This window comes from Heteronotia binoei, chromosome 19, assembly GCF_032191835.1.
Source record: "Heteronotia binoei isolate CCM8104 ecotype False Entrance Well chromosome 19, APGP_CSIRO_Hbin_v1, whole genome shotgun sequence".
NCBI classification, from domain to species: domain Eukaryota; kingdom Metazoa; phylum Chordata; class Lepidosauria; order Squamata; family Gekkonidae; genus Heteronotia; species Heteronotia binoei.
This window is the reverse complement of record NC_083241.1, coordinates 41,388,799-41,405,501: the sequence shown is the minus strand read 5'-3', so window position 1 is coordinate 41,405,501 and position 16,703 is coordinate 41,388,799. Positions and strand designations below refer to the sequence as shown.

General features: G+C 50.5%; 1 protein-coding gene across 1 annotated transcript in view; it reads left to right on the top strand.

Moving 5' to 3' along the window:
* TLN2 (talin 2) overlaps positions 1 to 16,703 on the top strand; it is a 254,331-nt gene that overhangs the window by 104,220 nt on the left and 133,408 nt on the right. The window contains 4 exon segments of the mRNA XM_060259753.1: positions 9,074 to 9,171; positions 10,050 to 10,179; positions 15,828 to 15,980; positions 16,268 to 16,410. Coding sequence (XP_060115736.1) covers positions 9,074 to 9,171; positions 10,050 to 10,179; positions 15,828 to 15,980; positions 16,268 to 16,410 — 524 coding nt within the window.

Sequence of the window (16,703 nt, the reverse complement as noted above, 5' to 3'; positions counted from 1 at the left end):
AGTCTGGAGAGCTACCATTGGCCACCCCTGATACAGGAGATTGTAAGCCCCTCTGAGTCTCTGATTCAGAGAGAAGGGCGGGGTATAAATCTGCAGTCTTCTTCTGAGCTCAGAAGCAGCGGGATGGGCAGTCTCATTGGACTCCTGCTGTTGAAGCCCTGCTTCACTCAACTGGAAGAATCGACTGCACCACTGCCCCCTGCTGGAGGTGGGTTCCTGTTTGGAGCGTGCCTTCGCATGAAGAACTTCCTGCAAATAGAAAGCCAGCACCGCAGGGAGGAAGCTTCTCTTTTGGATAGGAGCTGTCGTTTTTGACATAGGGGACGTTCCAAGATGTGACCCTCCGTCTGCAGTTTGGCATGAGGCAGTGTATTCTTCCTCCTCATTCCGTGTAAATCTAGCCCGAGTGACAGTCAGGGAAGAAGAAGAAGACTGCAGATTTATACCCCGCCCTTCTCTCTGAATCAGAGTCTCAGAGCGGCTTACAATCTCCTATATCTTCTCCCCCCACAACAGGCACCCTGTGAGGTGGGTGGGGCTGAGAGGGCTCTCACAGTATCTACCCTTTCAAGGACAACTCCTGCAAGAGCTCTGGCTGACCCAAGGCCATTCCAGCAGCTGCAAGTGGAGGAGTGGGGAATCAAACCCAGTTCTCCCTAGGAGGCGGAGGACATCTTGGGTGCTTTCCCACCGTCCAATCAGGGAGGCAGGAATCAAAACTTCCTCTTCCTGTGGCTGTGGGGAACCACCCATCTTCAGTTCCTTTCCTGCCTCGACAGGGAGAGCATGTGCTTAGGATAGGTCCTATCCCTTTAAGTGCCTTTCCTTTCAAAAAAAAAAAAAAAGATCTTCCTTCCTCCTTCCTTCTATTCATCTTACCAAGCTTTCTCTACTGCTTCTTTGGATCCTTATTCACCTGCCAATACTTCTTCCTTGCTTCTTTGCTTCTTGGCTTCTCTGCTCCTGGGGATTCTCGAATCCCCCCCCCCCCGAAGAGAAGCGGCGCGCCGGCGGCTCGGGCTGCACTCAAGCCGCGGCGCGGAACAGATGGCGCGCAGGGCAAAGGACGCTTGCCCCAACGAGGACTCGGCTGCCTGCGCATCGCGCAGGACCGAGAGGCCGCTTCCCGGAGCCGGCATGACCACGGGGCTTGCCGCGGCTGCCGGCAACGTGCCCTGTAGGGGCAGAACAGGGAGAAGATCCGAAGAGGAGCGAGCGGAGCGGAAGCGGCGCTGGTCGTCCTCGGCAGCAGAGGAGACTTCCTCCTCAGAGCGCCGCCCTGGCCACGAGGGCCATTTTGAAAAGCGCAAACGCGCACGGAAGGACGGGGACCAGCAACTGAGCAGCCTCCAGGGGCGGGGAACCCCCCATGCCAACCTCCAGGCGGGAGATTTCGACACCTTCTAGGTGCAGCCGCAGCAGGAGGCCACGCAGACCCTCCAGCCCCAGACGGGCTTGGGTAATGTACCCATGATGGGACCTTCTCTGTTTTTCTGATTTCCTAGAATCAATCAGGCAGACTGTAGGAGCTGCAGTTGAGGCAGCCACCCTCAAGAGGCCAAGGCCCTCTAGCCCACCCTCTCCTCCCGGGTCCCCCTCACCCAAAAGGTCTAGGGAACGGGGCTCCCATTACAGGGCCACCAGAGACTCCATAGCCGGTGACTCCCTGGAGGGCGAGAGATCCCAGTACTGGGATCACTCAGATGAGTCAGAACAGGGGGAAAGGGAGGAGGGCGAACTCATATCGGATGAGGAGATAGAGGGTACGACTGTACCAGAACCCTCCTCACGCTTCTTCAGGGCAGAGGAGTTCCAATCCCTCTTACCCAAAGTGCTGGCTGCTCTGGACCTCCAAGGGTCGCCAGAGGACCAGGAGGTTGTCAACCCCCTGACTAGCCCCAGGAACATACCCAAGGGGAACTCAGAGTTCTTCCCCAGGCACCGACCCTCTGACAGGATCTTCCCCTTTCCAGAGTTCTTCGAGCGCCAGCTAAGAGCCGAATGGGCAAAACCAAGTACCAGCAGGCAGGTTCCCAACTCTTTTAAGAAGCTATATGAGCTACCTGCCTTTGCTAATAACTTACTGCAGGTTCCCCTGGTTGATGCACCTGTGGCAGATCTACAGTCCCAGGGTCTACTAGCAGAAGATGCAGAGTTCCCCACTTATGGCACAAGGTATTCCTTTAGCAAGGACTTGCTCCAGACACTGCTACATGAGCAAGCCTCAGCCCTTTACGCCAGAAATTTTCTGTCTTTAGCTCATCCCATTTGGGGAATTTGAAAGCCAGAATTCTGTGGAACCTCAGGGAATGGTAGTCCCGCATGGGCAGGCAAGGTTCCTTTGTCTCTGAACCTCCCCCCCTACCCAAAGGAAAATCTAACATCTAGACTTGAATGTCTCTTAAAACAGAGAGATCTGGCTTTATTAGGTTTAAAGGTAACAAGGGCGCCTTTTCCCTTGACTAAATAAGAAAACATACAAGCAATGACTTGGACTACAATTAGACCAGGCCATTTCTCCAGGTGAGGCCTGGAGATCTCCTGGAATCCCAGCAAGGGTTCCAGCCTGCAGAGTTAGTTTTCTCTGCAGGGTAATGGGAGCTTGATGTAATATATTTAGGTTAACCCTTTAAAGATGCCAGCATCAAGTACCTGAGAAAGAGAGATTGAACTAGTTTTTATTCATTCAAAGCATTTATAGCAAAATGTAAGAAACTGACCAGTTTTAACTTTCAAATTGGCTGAATGAAAATCTGTGAAACTCCCAAGTTCATCTTTCTCTCTCTTGCTTATAAAGTCAGGAAATATTTATTTCCTCAGTTCTATGAAATTTAAATGGTATAGCCTCTGAGCTTGTACAGAGTGCCTGCAGATTAGCCCAAATAGAACTGGCTAAAATATGCAAATGCTCAGCACTCCTGCCATCAGGAAGAAATGCTAATTGTTCTCCCTCTTGCTCAATGGAGATCTGTAGCAGTAAAGATTTGATAAGCAACTAAGGCAAAGGAATAGAATTTTAAATGCATTGCCCTGAGAAATTAAATTTTTGTTTATCTCAGGTCTCCTTAAGGTACAAGCAACTCAGTGTCTTTGAGAGAAAGCCTCATTTTCTTATAGACCTATAACTAGCTAGTGGCAAGAGGAACCACAGTTTTTGGTTTGCCACCATTCTTGTACAGAACTTGTCCCAATATCTTCCAGTGGATGGCTGGCTAGGAAAGTTTTCTTGCAGAGCCTCAGAAAAGATCAAATTCAGTGTTTGTAATATAAGAGGTGTTGCCTCTCCTTCTCAAAGGTCACAGTAACACAAGACAGCTAACCTCAAATGGGCAAGTTTGTCATTTAAATCTGAAAGTACAGAAAGTAGAACCTCCAGCTGCAGGAGCAGCAACAACTAATGTAGTACTGATTGGCAAATCTCATGCAGACCCTCTTGAATTAAACTCAGCCAAATTCAGCTTGAGTTAAAGAAACTGGAAAGAGTTACAATTTTGAGTCCCACCCAGGCAGAAAGCTCATTATTCTCCTCCTCCACCTTTCCTTTGTAAAAACTTATCAGGGTCAGATAAGAGTACTGGCCAAATCCATTGTGTCTGTTTTTAGCCTTTGTTAAGGTAAGCATTCACCTAATCCAAGAGGGAAGGAATTTTGGTTTGTCTGTTCAAACCTTCCCCTCCTTTCACATCTGGAGGGGGGGGGGAGGGTGGAAATAGTGTAGAAATACAGTTGAGGTATTTTTGTGCTATTTTGAATTCTCATCTTCTGATTTTGGGTCTAAAAAGATATAATTTCAAAAGTTGTTCATTACCAAACTTTTTTAATATTGCAGTCTCTCACAGAGACAGCCTCTTCCCAGCCAGAGAAATACCTGGATGGAAGATGTGCATACTACTTTGTTTTTTGTAAGGTTGCCTGTCTCCAGGTGGGACTCTCCGGTTGGGGGGCAACCCTCAACGAGATCCCAACACAGGGCCAGTGGTCGACCAGGGAATCGAACCTCCCAATCAACCTACTAGAGCTTCGGGCAGTTCGCCTAGCCCTCCTACACTTCCAGGACCAGGTCTCAGGCCAACACGTCCTAGTGCGAACGGACAACATAGCAGCGAAGGCCTACTTAAACAATCAAGGGGGGTCCAGGTCCAGCTCCCTCTACAGGGAGGCCGGAAAACTGTTCGGCTGGGCAGAACTTCATCTGAAGTCAATAAGAGCAGAACACAGCAAGGGGGCGCACAACGTGCAGGCGGACTGGCTCAGTCGAGAGAGCATCCAGGCAGGGGAGTGGTCTCTCAACAGGACTATATTCCTACAGATAGTGGATCACTTCGGCCCGCCAACCCTGGACCTCTTCGCATCTCCGCAGAATCACCAGCTGCCCCGGTTCTTCACAAGGTACTTTCACAGTCAGGCGGAGGCCACAGACGCCCTAACATCCCCGTGGCCTCAAGGTCTCCTGTATGCCTTCCCGCCAATCCCGGTCATCCCAAAAGTTCTCAGAAGGATCAGGTCGCTGGGGGCAGAAGTCATCTTAGTTGCGCCCTGGTGGCCTCGGCGTCCCTGGTTCTCTTCAATCCAGCAGATGTCGGCGGAGCAACCCCTCCACCTACCAACCGGGCCGGACATGCTGCTGCAGGGACCAGTGTGGCACCCCCGCCCAGAATGGCTGAGATTAACCGCGTGGAGGTTGAGAGGAGATCGCTACTAGACCTAGGGTACACCAGCGAAGTGACGAATACCATCTTAGCATCCAGAAAGGAATCCACGACGCGGATCTACAACATGTCTTGGAAAGCCTTCCACAGGTGGTGCCGGAGAAAGAGTGTGGATCCATTACACCCTACTGTTCCCAGGGTGCTACAATTCCTTCAGGATGGGCTACAGTCCGGCCTGAAGCCAGCCACCCTCAAACGCCAGATCGCGGCACTGTCATCAGTACTTCAGCAGGTGGATGGTGTATCCCTGTCGTCTCACCCTCACATCCGACGGTTCCTTAGAGGGGCTTCCTTAAGCTCCCCACCGCAGACCCATCGGTTCCCGACCTGGAAGCTGAACCCAGTGCTGACCGCCCTAACAGGTCCACCCTTCGAACCACTCATGCAAGTGCCCTTAAAGATGCTTCGCATGAAGACGATTTTCCTGGTGGCAATAACATCGGCCAGAAGGGTCTCCGAGTTAGGAGCTCTATCTGCTAGGAAGGAGCTATGCGTGTTCCACAAGGATAAAGTCGTACTCTACCCGGATCCTACCTTCCAACCAAAGGTGTCATCCAGATTCCACCAAAATCAAGAGATCAACCTACCATCCTTTTGTCCGGATCCCAGACACCCCAAGGAACGAACCTGGCACACCCTGGACGTGCGCAGGGCGATCAAAGTCTACCTGATTAGAACAGAGTCACTACGTAAGTCAGACTCTATGTTCATCAATATCTCTGCACCCAGATTGGGGCAAAAGATGTCCAAGTCGGCCATTAGTCATGCCAGTAAGCAGTGCATAGCGGAGGCCTACAAGGCCTTGCACCTCGAGGTCCCGCCTGGGATCACAGCACACTCGACCAGAAGCGCAGCCGCCAACGCAGCCTTCAGCAGGAACGCCTCAGTCGAGGAAGTGTGTAAGGCAGCTACGTGGTCGTCAATCTCCACCTTCGTTCAACACTACAAGCTGAACTCTTACGCGTCGGCGGATGCGGCCTTCGGTAGACGAATCTTACAGCATGTACTGCCTGAGTAGGGCGATCCCTCCCTAAGTAACCTACTGCTCTAGGAGCACCCAAGATGTCCTCCGCCTCCTAGGGAGAACGACCCTTGGCACTTACCGTGAGGGGTCCTTCTCCTAGGAGGAAAGGAGGACATCTTGCCCTCCCATCTATCGCCCTACCTCGGGCAGCTGAATTCTCCACTGTACCTAACTACATCTCTACCAACATTTGATGGCCTTCGGGCCTGTTCCCTACTTTTCCTATCAATAAAGTTTATACCTTCGTCGATCGCCCATCTCCTTTATGGGCACCGACAGACTAATAGTTGTTGTTGTTTCACTTGTTAGAAGTTTTTATTTTTATAGATACAGTTAACGTTATACTGCTGCTCGGAGTCACCCGAACTGAAGATGGGTGGTTCCCCACAGCCACAGGAAGAGGAAGTTTTGATTCCTGCCTCCCTGATTGGACGGTGGGAAAGCACCCAAGATGTCCTCCTTTCCTCCTAGGAGAAGGACCCCTCACGGTAAGTGCCAAGGGTCGTTCTCCCAGATAAGAGTCTGCACACTTAGCGCTCTGGCTGACCCAAGGCCATTCCAGCAGCTGCAAGTGGAGGAGTGGGGAATCAAACCCGGTTCTCCCAGATAAGAGTCCGCACACTTAACCATGAAACCAAACTGGCTCTACCCTGGTAGAGGGGACAGGTCCCTCTTGTCATGGCCAAAGGAGGCTAGCATGACTGACGTTGCTTCCTGGACTGTGGAGGATCTTTGCTTATCTTCGCCAGTTTGGTGTACTGGTTAAGTGCTTGGACTCTTATCTGAACCTAAGCAGCGTTGGCTGTGGCCAGTATTCCGATGGAAGAGACCCCCTAACTGAGAGCCAGTTTGTTGTAGTGTGGTTAAGTCCGTGGACTCTTATCTGGGAGAACCGGGTTTGATTCTCCACTCCTCCACTTGCACCTGCTGGAATGGCCTTGGGTCAGCCAGAGCTCTCTCAGAGCTGTCCTTGAAAGGGCAGCTTCTGGGAGAGCCCTCTCAGCCCCACCTGCCTCACAGGGTGTCTGTTGTGGGACGGAGGGAGATAAAAGAGATTGTGACCATTCTGAGACTCTGTCCTTGAAAGGGCAGCTTCTGGGAGAGCTCTCTCAGCCCCACCTGCCTCACAGGGTGTCTGTTTTGGGGGAGGAAGGGAAAGGAGATGGTAGGCCGCTCTGAGACTGTCCTTGAAAGGGCAGCTTCTGGGAGAGCCCTCACAGCCCCACCTACCTCACAGGGTGTCTGTTGTGGGGGGAGAAGATGTAGGAGATTGTAAGCCACTCTGAGTTCAAAGAGAAGGGTGGGGTATAAATCTACAATTCTTCTTCTTTGCTGACTGTTGCTCCCGTAAGACAGGCTAGCAAGAAAGGGAACCCCGTGCTGACTCTTCCCCCACCTTTGAACAAGGCCACCGCTTCTTTCTTCTTTTGGAGAGCCTCGTGACAAACTAGCCAACTACAGGGATAAAAATATTATTGAAAAACGCCCCCCGCACTGTCTGGCTTAAGAATTAATTGTGCGCGGGTGGCTATACACACATATCTTATCTGTGTTTTGTTGGTTTTCTTTGATTTTAGTTTTATTCCCCCCCCCCCTTTAACCTTGTTCCGGACTTTGCTGCTGGGAGCCGCAAAGAAACCATCTTTGCCAATTAAATTGAATAATAACCTTTTTGCCTCTGTAAACCAAAGGGACAGCAGGAAATCTCGGAACTCGGGATTATGGGAGAGTCGCTCCCCGCTTCTTCCCGCTGTGCTGTATTTGGGTTCCGCGGGGCGAGATCAAATGAATTTTCATTCGGGATGAAAGGTTAGCGCTCGGCCGCCCGCTGTGGGGCCGTGTTGCGTGAGAGCCCGGGCTCTGAGCTTGGGGTTTCTGTTCTGCATGGCAAAAGCGTTTCAGCCCCACGCGGGGTCCGTGAGGCCAGCGACGCCAGGCGGCCTGCCTTAAGGGAACGGACGCTGATGGGATGGAAGCATTTGCTCTGAGCTGCTTGGTATTATTTGCTTCATTACTTCCAACCGCAGCCTCCGTTAATTAGTGCTGAATGATGGAAGTGCTCTCGTTGGAGACGTGGAGCCCCGCGGTTCCTTCGGTGTCATCCTCGTGGCTTTTGGCCACCCCCATGCCCAGCGGGCAGGCTGCTTCCTTGCCATGAGGACAGATAATTTCCCGTCCACAGAAAATCATGTTGCTGGTGGCGGGGATGGCGGATATGTGAACGATCGTCCCTCGTGACGAACGCTTCAGCCTTGAAAGTCGTTTCTCCCCCTCTCTTTAAAAATGTATATATTTGAATTTATAGACCCAACATTAAATCTTTCGGGTTCTGTGACGGAAACTATTAATTGGGTCCCTAAGCTTCCAGCTCTGTAAAGAGACTCAGAGTGGCTTACAATCTCCTATATCTTCTCCCCCCACAACAGAACACCCTGTGAGGTGGGTGGGGCTGAGAGGACTCTCACAGCAGCTGCCCTTTCAAGGAGAGACTCTCAGAGCAGCTCACAATCTCCTTTCCCTTCCTCCCCCACAACAGACGCCCTGTGAGGTGGGTGAGGCTGAGAGTGCTCTCCCAGAAGCTCCCCTTTCAAGGACAACCTCTGCCAGAGCTATGGCTGACCCAAGGCCATGCTAGCAAGTGCAAGTGGAGGAGTGGGGAATCAAACCCGGTTCTCCCAGATAAGAGTCTGCACACATAGAGCTATGGCTGACCCAAGGCCATTCCAGCAGGTGCAAGTGGAGGAGTGGGGAATCCAACCCGGTTCTCCCAGATAAGAGTCTGCAGCACACTTAACCATTACACCAAACTGGTTCTCTTCCTCCCCCACAACAGACACCCTGTGAGGTGGGTGGGGCTGAGAGTGCTCTCCCAGAAGCTGCCCTTTCAAGGGCAACCTCTGACAGAGCTACGGCTGACCCAAGGCCATTCCAGCAGCTGCAAGTGGGGAATCAAACCTGGTTCTCCCAGATAAGAGTCTGCACACTTAACCACTACACCAAACTGGCTCTCCAGAACACAACGCAGTAGTCTGGCAGTGTGTTCTTCCTCCTCATTTTGTGTAAATCTAGCCCAAATGACAGTCAGGGAAGAAGAAGAAGAAGACTGCAGATTTATCCCACGACCTTCTCTCTGAATCAGAGTCTCAGAGCGGCTTACAATCTTCTATAGCTTCTCCCCCCACAACAGACACCCTGTGAGGTGAGTGGGGCTGAGAGAGCTCTCCCAGAAGCTGCCCTTTCAAGGACAACTCTGTGAGCTGCTTTACGGTGACATAAGGCAGAAAACTTTATTTGACCCAGGAGTCTCTGAAGATCCTTCTCATTTTCCTTCCTTTCTCAGCGTCTGACTATGGGCTGTTTCTCTCCGACGAGGATCCACGGAAAGGCATTTGGTTGGAAGCCGGCAGAACCCTGGATTACTACATGCTGCGAAATGGGGTATGGGTTCAGTCCAGGGGCTGGTTTTTTTTGCTGTTTGAATTCTTCCTAAAACATCAGTGGGGAACGTTCCGTTTCAAAACCTTGCCGCGTTAGCTGGCGTGGGTAGGGTTGCCAATCCCCAGGTGGGGGCAGGGGATCCCCCGGTTTGGAGGCCCTCCCCCCGCTTCAAGGTCATCAGAAAGCGGGAGGAGGGGAGGGAAATGTCTGCTGGGAACTCTATTATTCCCTAGGGAGATTTATTCCCATAGAAAATAATGGATCTGTGGGTATCTGGGGCTCGGGGGGGGGCTGTTTTTTGAGATAGAGGCACCAAATGTTCAGTATAGCATCTAGTGCCTCTCCCCAAAATACCCCCCAAGTTTCAAAAAGATTGGACCAAGGGGTCCAATTCTATGAGCCCCAAAAGAAGGTGCCCCTATCCTTCATTATTTCCTATGGAAGGAAGGCATTGAAAAGGTGTGCCGTCCCTTTAAATGTGATGGCCAGAACTCCCTTTGGAGTTCAATTATGCTTGTCACAGCCTTGATCTTGGCTCCACCCCCAAAGTCCCCAGATATTTCTTAAATTACCCACCCTAGTCGTGGGGTAAAGGCTTCCAAGGATAAAAGGCTGTAGAAAACTCGATTTCTCGTGCAGAATCCGAGATGGCAAACCGAAAATATATAATGCCTGGAGACAGTGCTATTAAAGTTCAGCATTCAGGCCAACAGAAAGTTTCCACTCATGTCCAAAGCTCCTTATCTGACAAAGGGGGCTTAGGGTTTTCCAAAACTCGTACCCTGAAAATTTTGTTGGTCTCTAAGGTTCTCCTGGACTCAAGAGCAAGTTGCTTTCATGAGGCTAATTCTGCCTTGTTTCTCTGGCTGGCTTCCTAGGACATTCTGGAGTACAAAAAGAAGCAGAGACCGCAGAAGATACGGATGCTGGACGGGTCCGTGAAGACCGTGATGGTGGACGACTCGAAAACCGTCGGGGAGCTGCTGGTGACCATTTGCAGCCGGATAGGTGAGGTCGCCTCAGGTTGTGCCATTGGGGGGGGGTGTCATGACAGTGGGACAGGCTTCCTCGGGGAGCAGGCCCGGCGCCTGAGGTAGAACCCCAATGCGAGCCCTCCCCCAGTTCATTTTTTGCATGCTCAGCCTGATGAGCATGCAAAAAATGATGAGAAGTGCTATATTTTCTTGGCTTTATGGGGTCGGGGAAACTACCGCGACCCCTTAACGCAGGGGTCTCAAACTCATTTGTTAGGAGGGCCGGATCTGACATAAAAGAGACTTTGTTGGGCTGGGCCATGTGTGGTTGGGCCAAGCCATGTCGGGCCGGGCCACGTGTGTACCTATTTAAGATTAGGTAGCGGAGATATAAATTTTATAAAGAACACAAGCACAAATATATATATTTTTAAAAACTTAAAACATTAGCACTCATTAGTCTTAAAAGTGCTTTCTTTGTATTTCTCCCGTGGGATCCAGGGAACTGGGCAAAGGAAGCTCTGGCTCTTTCCTTCCTTCCCCAAGGAACTAGGAGGGGGGAGGAGCCTCAGCCAATAGAAGGAAGAGAGGCTTGGCTCAGTAGCTCTGCTGTGCAATTGAGAAAGCCTGGCAAAGCGAGCTATTCCTCCCCTCCTTCCTCCCCAAGGGAGGAGCCTCAGCCAATAGAGAAAATAGAGGCGTGCCTTTGTAGCTCCTGTACAATTGAGCAAGCCTTGCAGAGCAAGCTGTGATGCAGAAGAAAGCAAGAGAAGGAGAAGGAAGCAATTAAGAACATAAGAGAAGCCATGTTGGATCAGGCCAATGGCCCATCCAGTCCAACACTCTGAGTCACATAAGAGAAGCCATGTTGGATCAGGCCAATGGCCACTCCAGTCCAACACTCTGTGTCACATAAGAACATCAGAGAAGCCCTGTTGGATCAGGCCAATGGCCCATCCAGTCCAACACTCTGTGTCATATAAGAACATAAGAGAAGCCATGTTAGATCAGGCCAATGGCCCATCCAGTCCAGTACTCTGTGTCACATAAGAACATCAGAGAAGCCATGTTGGATCATGCCAATGGCCCATCCAGTCCAAAACTCTGTGTCACATAAGAACATAAGAGAAGCCATGTTGAATCAGGCCAATGGCCCATCCAGTCCAACACTCTGTGTCACATAAGAACATAAGAGAAGCCATGTTGGATCAGGCCAGTGGCCCATCCAGTCCAACACTCTGTGTCACATAAGAACATCAGAGAAGCCCTGTTGGATCAGGCCAATGGCCCATCCAGTCCAACACTCTGTGTCACATAAGAACATAAGAGAAGCCATGTTAGATCAGGCCAATGGCCCATCCAGTCCAGTACTCTGTGTCACATAAGAACATCAGAGAAGCCATGTTGGATCATGCCAATGGCCCATCCAGTCCAACACTCTATGTCACATAAGAACATAAGAGAAGCCCTGTTGGATCAGGCCAATGGCCCCTCCAGTCCAACACTCTGTGTCACATAAGAACATAAGAGAAGCCATGTTGGATCAGGCCAATGGCCCATCCAGGCCAACACTCTGTGTCCCATAAGAACCTAAGAGAAGCCATGTTGGATCAGGCCAATGGCCCATCCAGTCCAACACTCTGTGTCACAGAAGAGCATAAGAGAAGCCATGTTGGATCAGGCCAGTGGCCCATCCAGTCCAACACTCTGTGTCACATAAGAACAGAAGAGAAGCCATGTTGGATCAGGCCAATGGCCCATCCAGTCCAACACTCTGTGTCACATAAGAACAGAAGAGAAGCCATGTTGGATCAGGCCAATGGCCCATCCAGTCCAACACTCTGTGTCACATAAGAACATAAGAGAAGCCATGTTGGATCAGGCCAATGGCCCCTCCAGTCCAACACTCTGTGTCACATAAGAACAGAAGAGAAGCCATGTTGGATCAGGCCAATGGCCCCTCCAGTCCAACACTCTGTGTTACATAAGAACAGAAGAGAAGCCATGTTGGATCAGGCCAATGGCCCATCCAGTCCAACACTCTGTGTTACATAAGAACATAAGAGAAGCCATGTTGGATCAGGCCAGTGGCCCCTCCAGTCCAACACTCTGTGTCACATAAGAACATAAGAGAAGCCATGTTGGATCAGGCCAGTGGCCCCTCCAGTCCAACACTCTGTGTCACATAAGAACAGAAGAGAAGCCATGTTGGATCAGGCCAATGGCCCATCCAGGCCAACACTCTGTGTCACATAAGAACAGAAGAGAAGCCATGTTGGATCAGGCCAATGGCCCATCCAGTCCAACACTCTGTGTCACATAAGAACATAAGAGAAGCCATGTTGGATCAGGCCAATGGCCCCTCCAGTCCAACACTCTGTGTCACATAAGAACATAAGAGAAGCCCTGTTGGATCAGGCCAGTGGCCCATCCAGTCCAACACTCTGTGTCTCATAAGAACATAAGAGAAGCCATGTTGGATCAGGCCAGTGGCCCATTCAGTCCAACACTCTGTGTCACATAAGAACATAAGAGAAGCCATGTTGGATCAGGCCAGTGGCCCATTCAGTCCAACACTCTGTGTCACATAAGAACATAAGAGAAGCCATGTTGGATCAGGCCAGTGGCCCATTCAGTCCAACACTCTGTGTCACATAAGAACATAAGAGAAGCCCTGTTGGATCAGGCCAGTGGCCCATTCAGTCCAACACTCTGTGTCACATAAGAACATAAGAGAAGCCATGTTGGATCAGGCCAGTGGCCCATTCAGTCCAACACTCTGTGTCTCATAAGAACATAAGAGAAGCCATGTTGGATCAGGCCAGTGGCCCATCCAGTCCAACACTCTGTGTCACATAAGAACATAAGAGAAGCCCTGTTGGATCAGGCCAGTGGCCCATCCAGTCCAACACTCTGTGTCACATAAGAACATAAGAGAAGCCCTGTTGGATCAGGCCAGTGGCCCATCCAGTCCAACACTCTGAGTCACATAAGAACGTAAGAGAAGCCATGTTGGATCAGGCCAATGGCCCATCCAGTCCAACACTCTGTGTTACACAGTGGCCAAAAAAAAAATGTTAGCCAGTTGCTCGGGAGCCTGATAGGAGCCCTCCAGGGGCCTGATTCGGCCCCTGAACTGCATGTTTGACATCCCTTAAAACCAGGAAGAAACAGTCAGCACTTTCCCTCCGCAGCACTTCCCAAGTTCGGCAAGTGTGGCTTGGGGATTGCGCAAGTGGGGAGGGGGCGCCCTAGACGTTTACCTATTCCCAAGTGCCGGGCCTGCTCAAGAGCTGGTGGGCTCTCCTTCTTTGGGTGTTTCCAAACAGCAAGTCTGACAGCAACGCTGATTCTGTGAATTTTGGCAGATCATGAGAGGGAGGGCAGGAAGGGTTACCGGACCATCCTAGGATCTTGTGGCTATTCTACACACAATTGTTGTTGTTCCGTCGCACATTCGAGTCCGACTCTTTGCGACCCCGTGGACCAAGTCACACCAGGCCCTCCTGTCTTCCACCATCCTCCGAAGTCTGCTCAAATTCGTGTTTGTTACATCAGTAATGCTGTCCAGCCATCTCCTCTTTTGCCATCCCCTTCTTCTTTTGCCTTCTGCCTTTCCCAGCATCAGGGTCTTCTCCAGGGAGTGCTCCCTTCTCATCGGGTGGCCAAAGTATTTGAGCTTCAGCTTCAGCATCTGACCTTCCAGGGAACAGTCTGGGTTGATTTCCCTTAGGACTGACTGATTGGATCTTCTTGCAGTCCAAGGGACTCTCAAGAGTCTTCTCCAGTGAGTGCCCCCTTCTCATTGGGTGGCCCAAGTATTTGAGCTTCAGCTTCAGCATCTGACCTTCCAGGGAACAGTCTGGGCTGATTTCCCTTAGGACTGACTGATCGGATCTTCTTGCAGTCCAAGGGACTCTCAAGAGTCTTCTCCAAGTCTTCTCCAGTGAGGGCTCCCTTCTCCTTTGGTGGTCAAAGTATTTAAGTCTCAGCTTCAGCATCTGACCTTCCAGGGAACGGTCAGGGTTGATTTCCCTCAGTACGGACTGATTGGATCTTCTTGCAGTCCAAGGGACTCTCAAGAGTCTTCTCCAGGGAGCGCTCCCTTCTCACTGGGTGGCCAAAGTATCTGAGCTTCAGCTTCAGCATCTGACCTTCCAGGGAACAGTCTGGGTTGATTTCCCTTAGGACTGACTGATTGGATCTTCTTGCAGTCCAAGAGACTCTCATGAGTCTTCTCCAGTGAGGGCTCCCTTCTCCTTTGGTGGTCAAAGTATTTAAGTCTCAGCTTCAGCATCTGACCTTCCAGGGAACGGTCAGGGTTGATTTCCCTCAGTACGGACTGATTGGATCTTCTTGCAGTCCAAGGGACTCTCAAGAGTCTTCTCCAGGGAGCGCTCCCTTCTCACTGGGTGGCGAAAGTATCTGAGCTTCAGCTTCAGCATCTGACCTTCCAGGGAACAGTCTGGGTTGATTTCCCTTAGGACTGACTGATTGGATCTTCTTGCAGTCCAAGGGACTTGCAGTCTACACACAGTGCCATAGGATAATTAATTTATTTAATTTGTGTCTGTTCTCTTCCACCTTGTACTCCAGGACAAGTGTGAGGTGACCCTTAAGGGCTGCTTATCTAAAACTTAGTTTATTTATTTACTTTGCATAGTCCAGTGGGTTCCCAACATGGCTTGCATAATTCTCCTCTCCTCCACTTTGTCCTTTCGACAACAACCCTGGGAGGTAGGTTAGGTTGAAAGCGTGTGGCTGCCCCGAGGTTACCCAGCAAGCTTCCGTGACACAAATGGGGATTCGAGCCTGGCTTTTCCAGATCCTAGCCTGACATTCTAACCACTTCACTGCTTGCACCTCTTCAAATTTAAAAGCATGCGCTAGCTTTAATTTGACAACCTTGAAGTGCACTGTGGTACGCCATGCTGTTCTTTCTCTAGCTACCAGCAGGGGGAGCCCTTTAGCATTTGCAATATCAGACCTTAAAATGTTTGGCTTTGTCTTGCCCTCTATAATATTTGCTATGAGGGCCGAATCTGACATAAATGAGACCTTGCTGGGCCGGGCCATGTCGGGTTGGACCGAGCCATTTTAGGGCGAGCCACGTGTGTACCTATTTAAGATTAGATAGCAGAAATATAAATTTTATAAAGAATACAGGCAAACACAAATACATATATTTTAAAAACTTAAAACATGCTTAAAACATTAGCACTCATTGGTCTTAATGATGCTTTGTATTTCTCCCATGGGATCCAGGGAACTGGGCAGAAGAAGCTCTAGCTTTTTCCTTCTTTCCCCAGGGACTAGGTGGGGGGAGCATCAGCCATAGAAGGAAGAGAGATTTGGCTCAGTAGCTCTGCTGTGCGATTGAGAGAGCTTGGCAGAGCAAGCTCTCCCTCCTCGCCTTCCTCTCCAAGGGAGGAGCCTCACCCAATGGAGAAAATAGAGGCTTTTATCTGTAGGTCCTGTGCAATTGAGCAAGCCTTGTAAAGCAAGCTGAGATGCAGAAGGAAGCAAGAGAGAGGGAGAAGGAAGCAGATGACAGCCAGTTGCTCAGGGGCCTGATAGGAGACTTCCGGGGGCCTGATTCTGCCTCCAAAATGCATGTTTTACACCCCTGCTCGATATCCTGCTTTGTGGAAGAGCTGGCTTAGTTTGTTTGTGCCGTTCTAGGGATAACCAATTATGAAGAGTACTCCTTGATCCAGGAGAGCAACGAAGAGAAGAAGGAAGAAGGCACGGGGACACTGAAGAAGGACCGGACGCTGCTACGCGATGAGAAGAAGATGGAGAAGCTGAAGGCAAAACTGCACACGGATGACGATTGTGAGTATCGTCGCCACAGCATGGCTGAATTCTGCTTACAAAACCAAGAGGTTTCAGCCTCCGTGAATAATAGCTGGGAGTTCCAACACAAGCCTTCCATTTGTGTGCTTATTCCTGGATTTAGGAGTGGGTGTGCTTGTGCCAGAATTGGAGAGGCAAGGGGGAAATGGTTATAAATAACTCCACTTGAAACGCACAACTTCTGGCTCCATGCAAGGAGCAAATGCTTTGCCTCTGACGAGGGGCCATCGTTTGTGCGTCTGTGTATCTCCTCTTTCCCCCTGCAGTGAACTGGTTGGATCACAGTCGGACTTTCCGAGAGCAAGGCGTGGACGAGAACGAAACGCTGCTGCTGAGGCGCAAGTTCTTCTACTCAGACCAAAATGTCGATTCCAGGGACCCCGTGCAGCTCAACTTGCTTTATGTTCAGGTATAGGTCGGAAAGAAATCCACCCAGCTCTTCTGCACTGCACCCAAGCAAAAATACTCTTTCCTTGCTTGCTTGCTTTTAATCCTGGGGAATTAATTCAGGGGAAGTTTCTAGTCCCCAATGGGTTCCGAAGAGGTGTGGAATCAGGATGGGCACGGAACGCAAAAATGGCAGTTCGTTTCATTTTGTGATTCGTTGGATTACCCGTTTCGGTAGTTTGGTTCATTTCATGGGGTTTTTAAAAAAAATTTCCTGAAGAATTCGTGGTTCGTGCGTTCATTCCATTTGGGAAG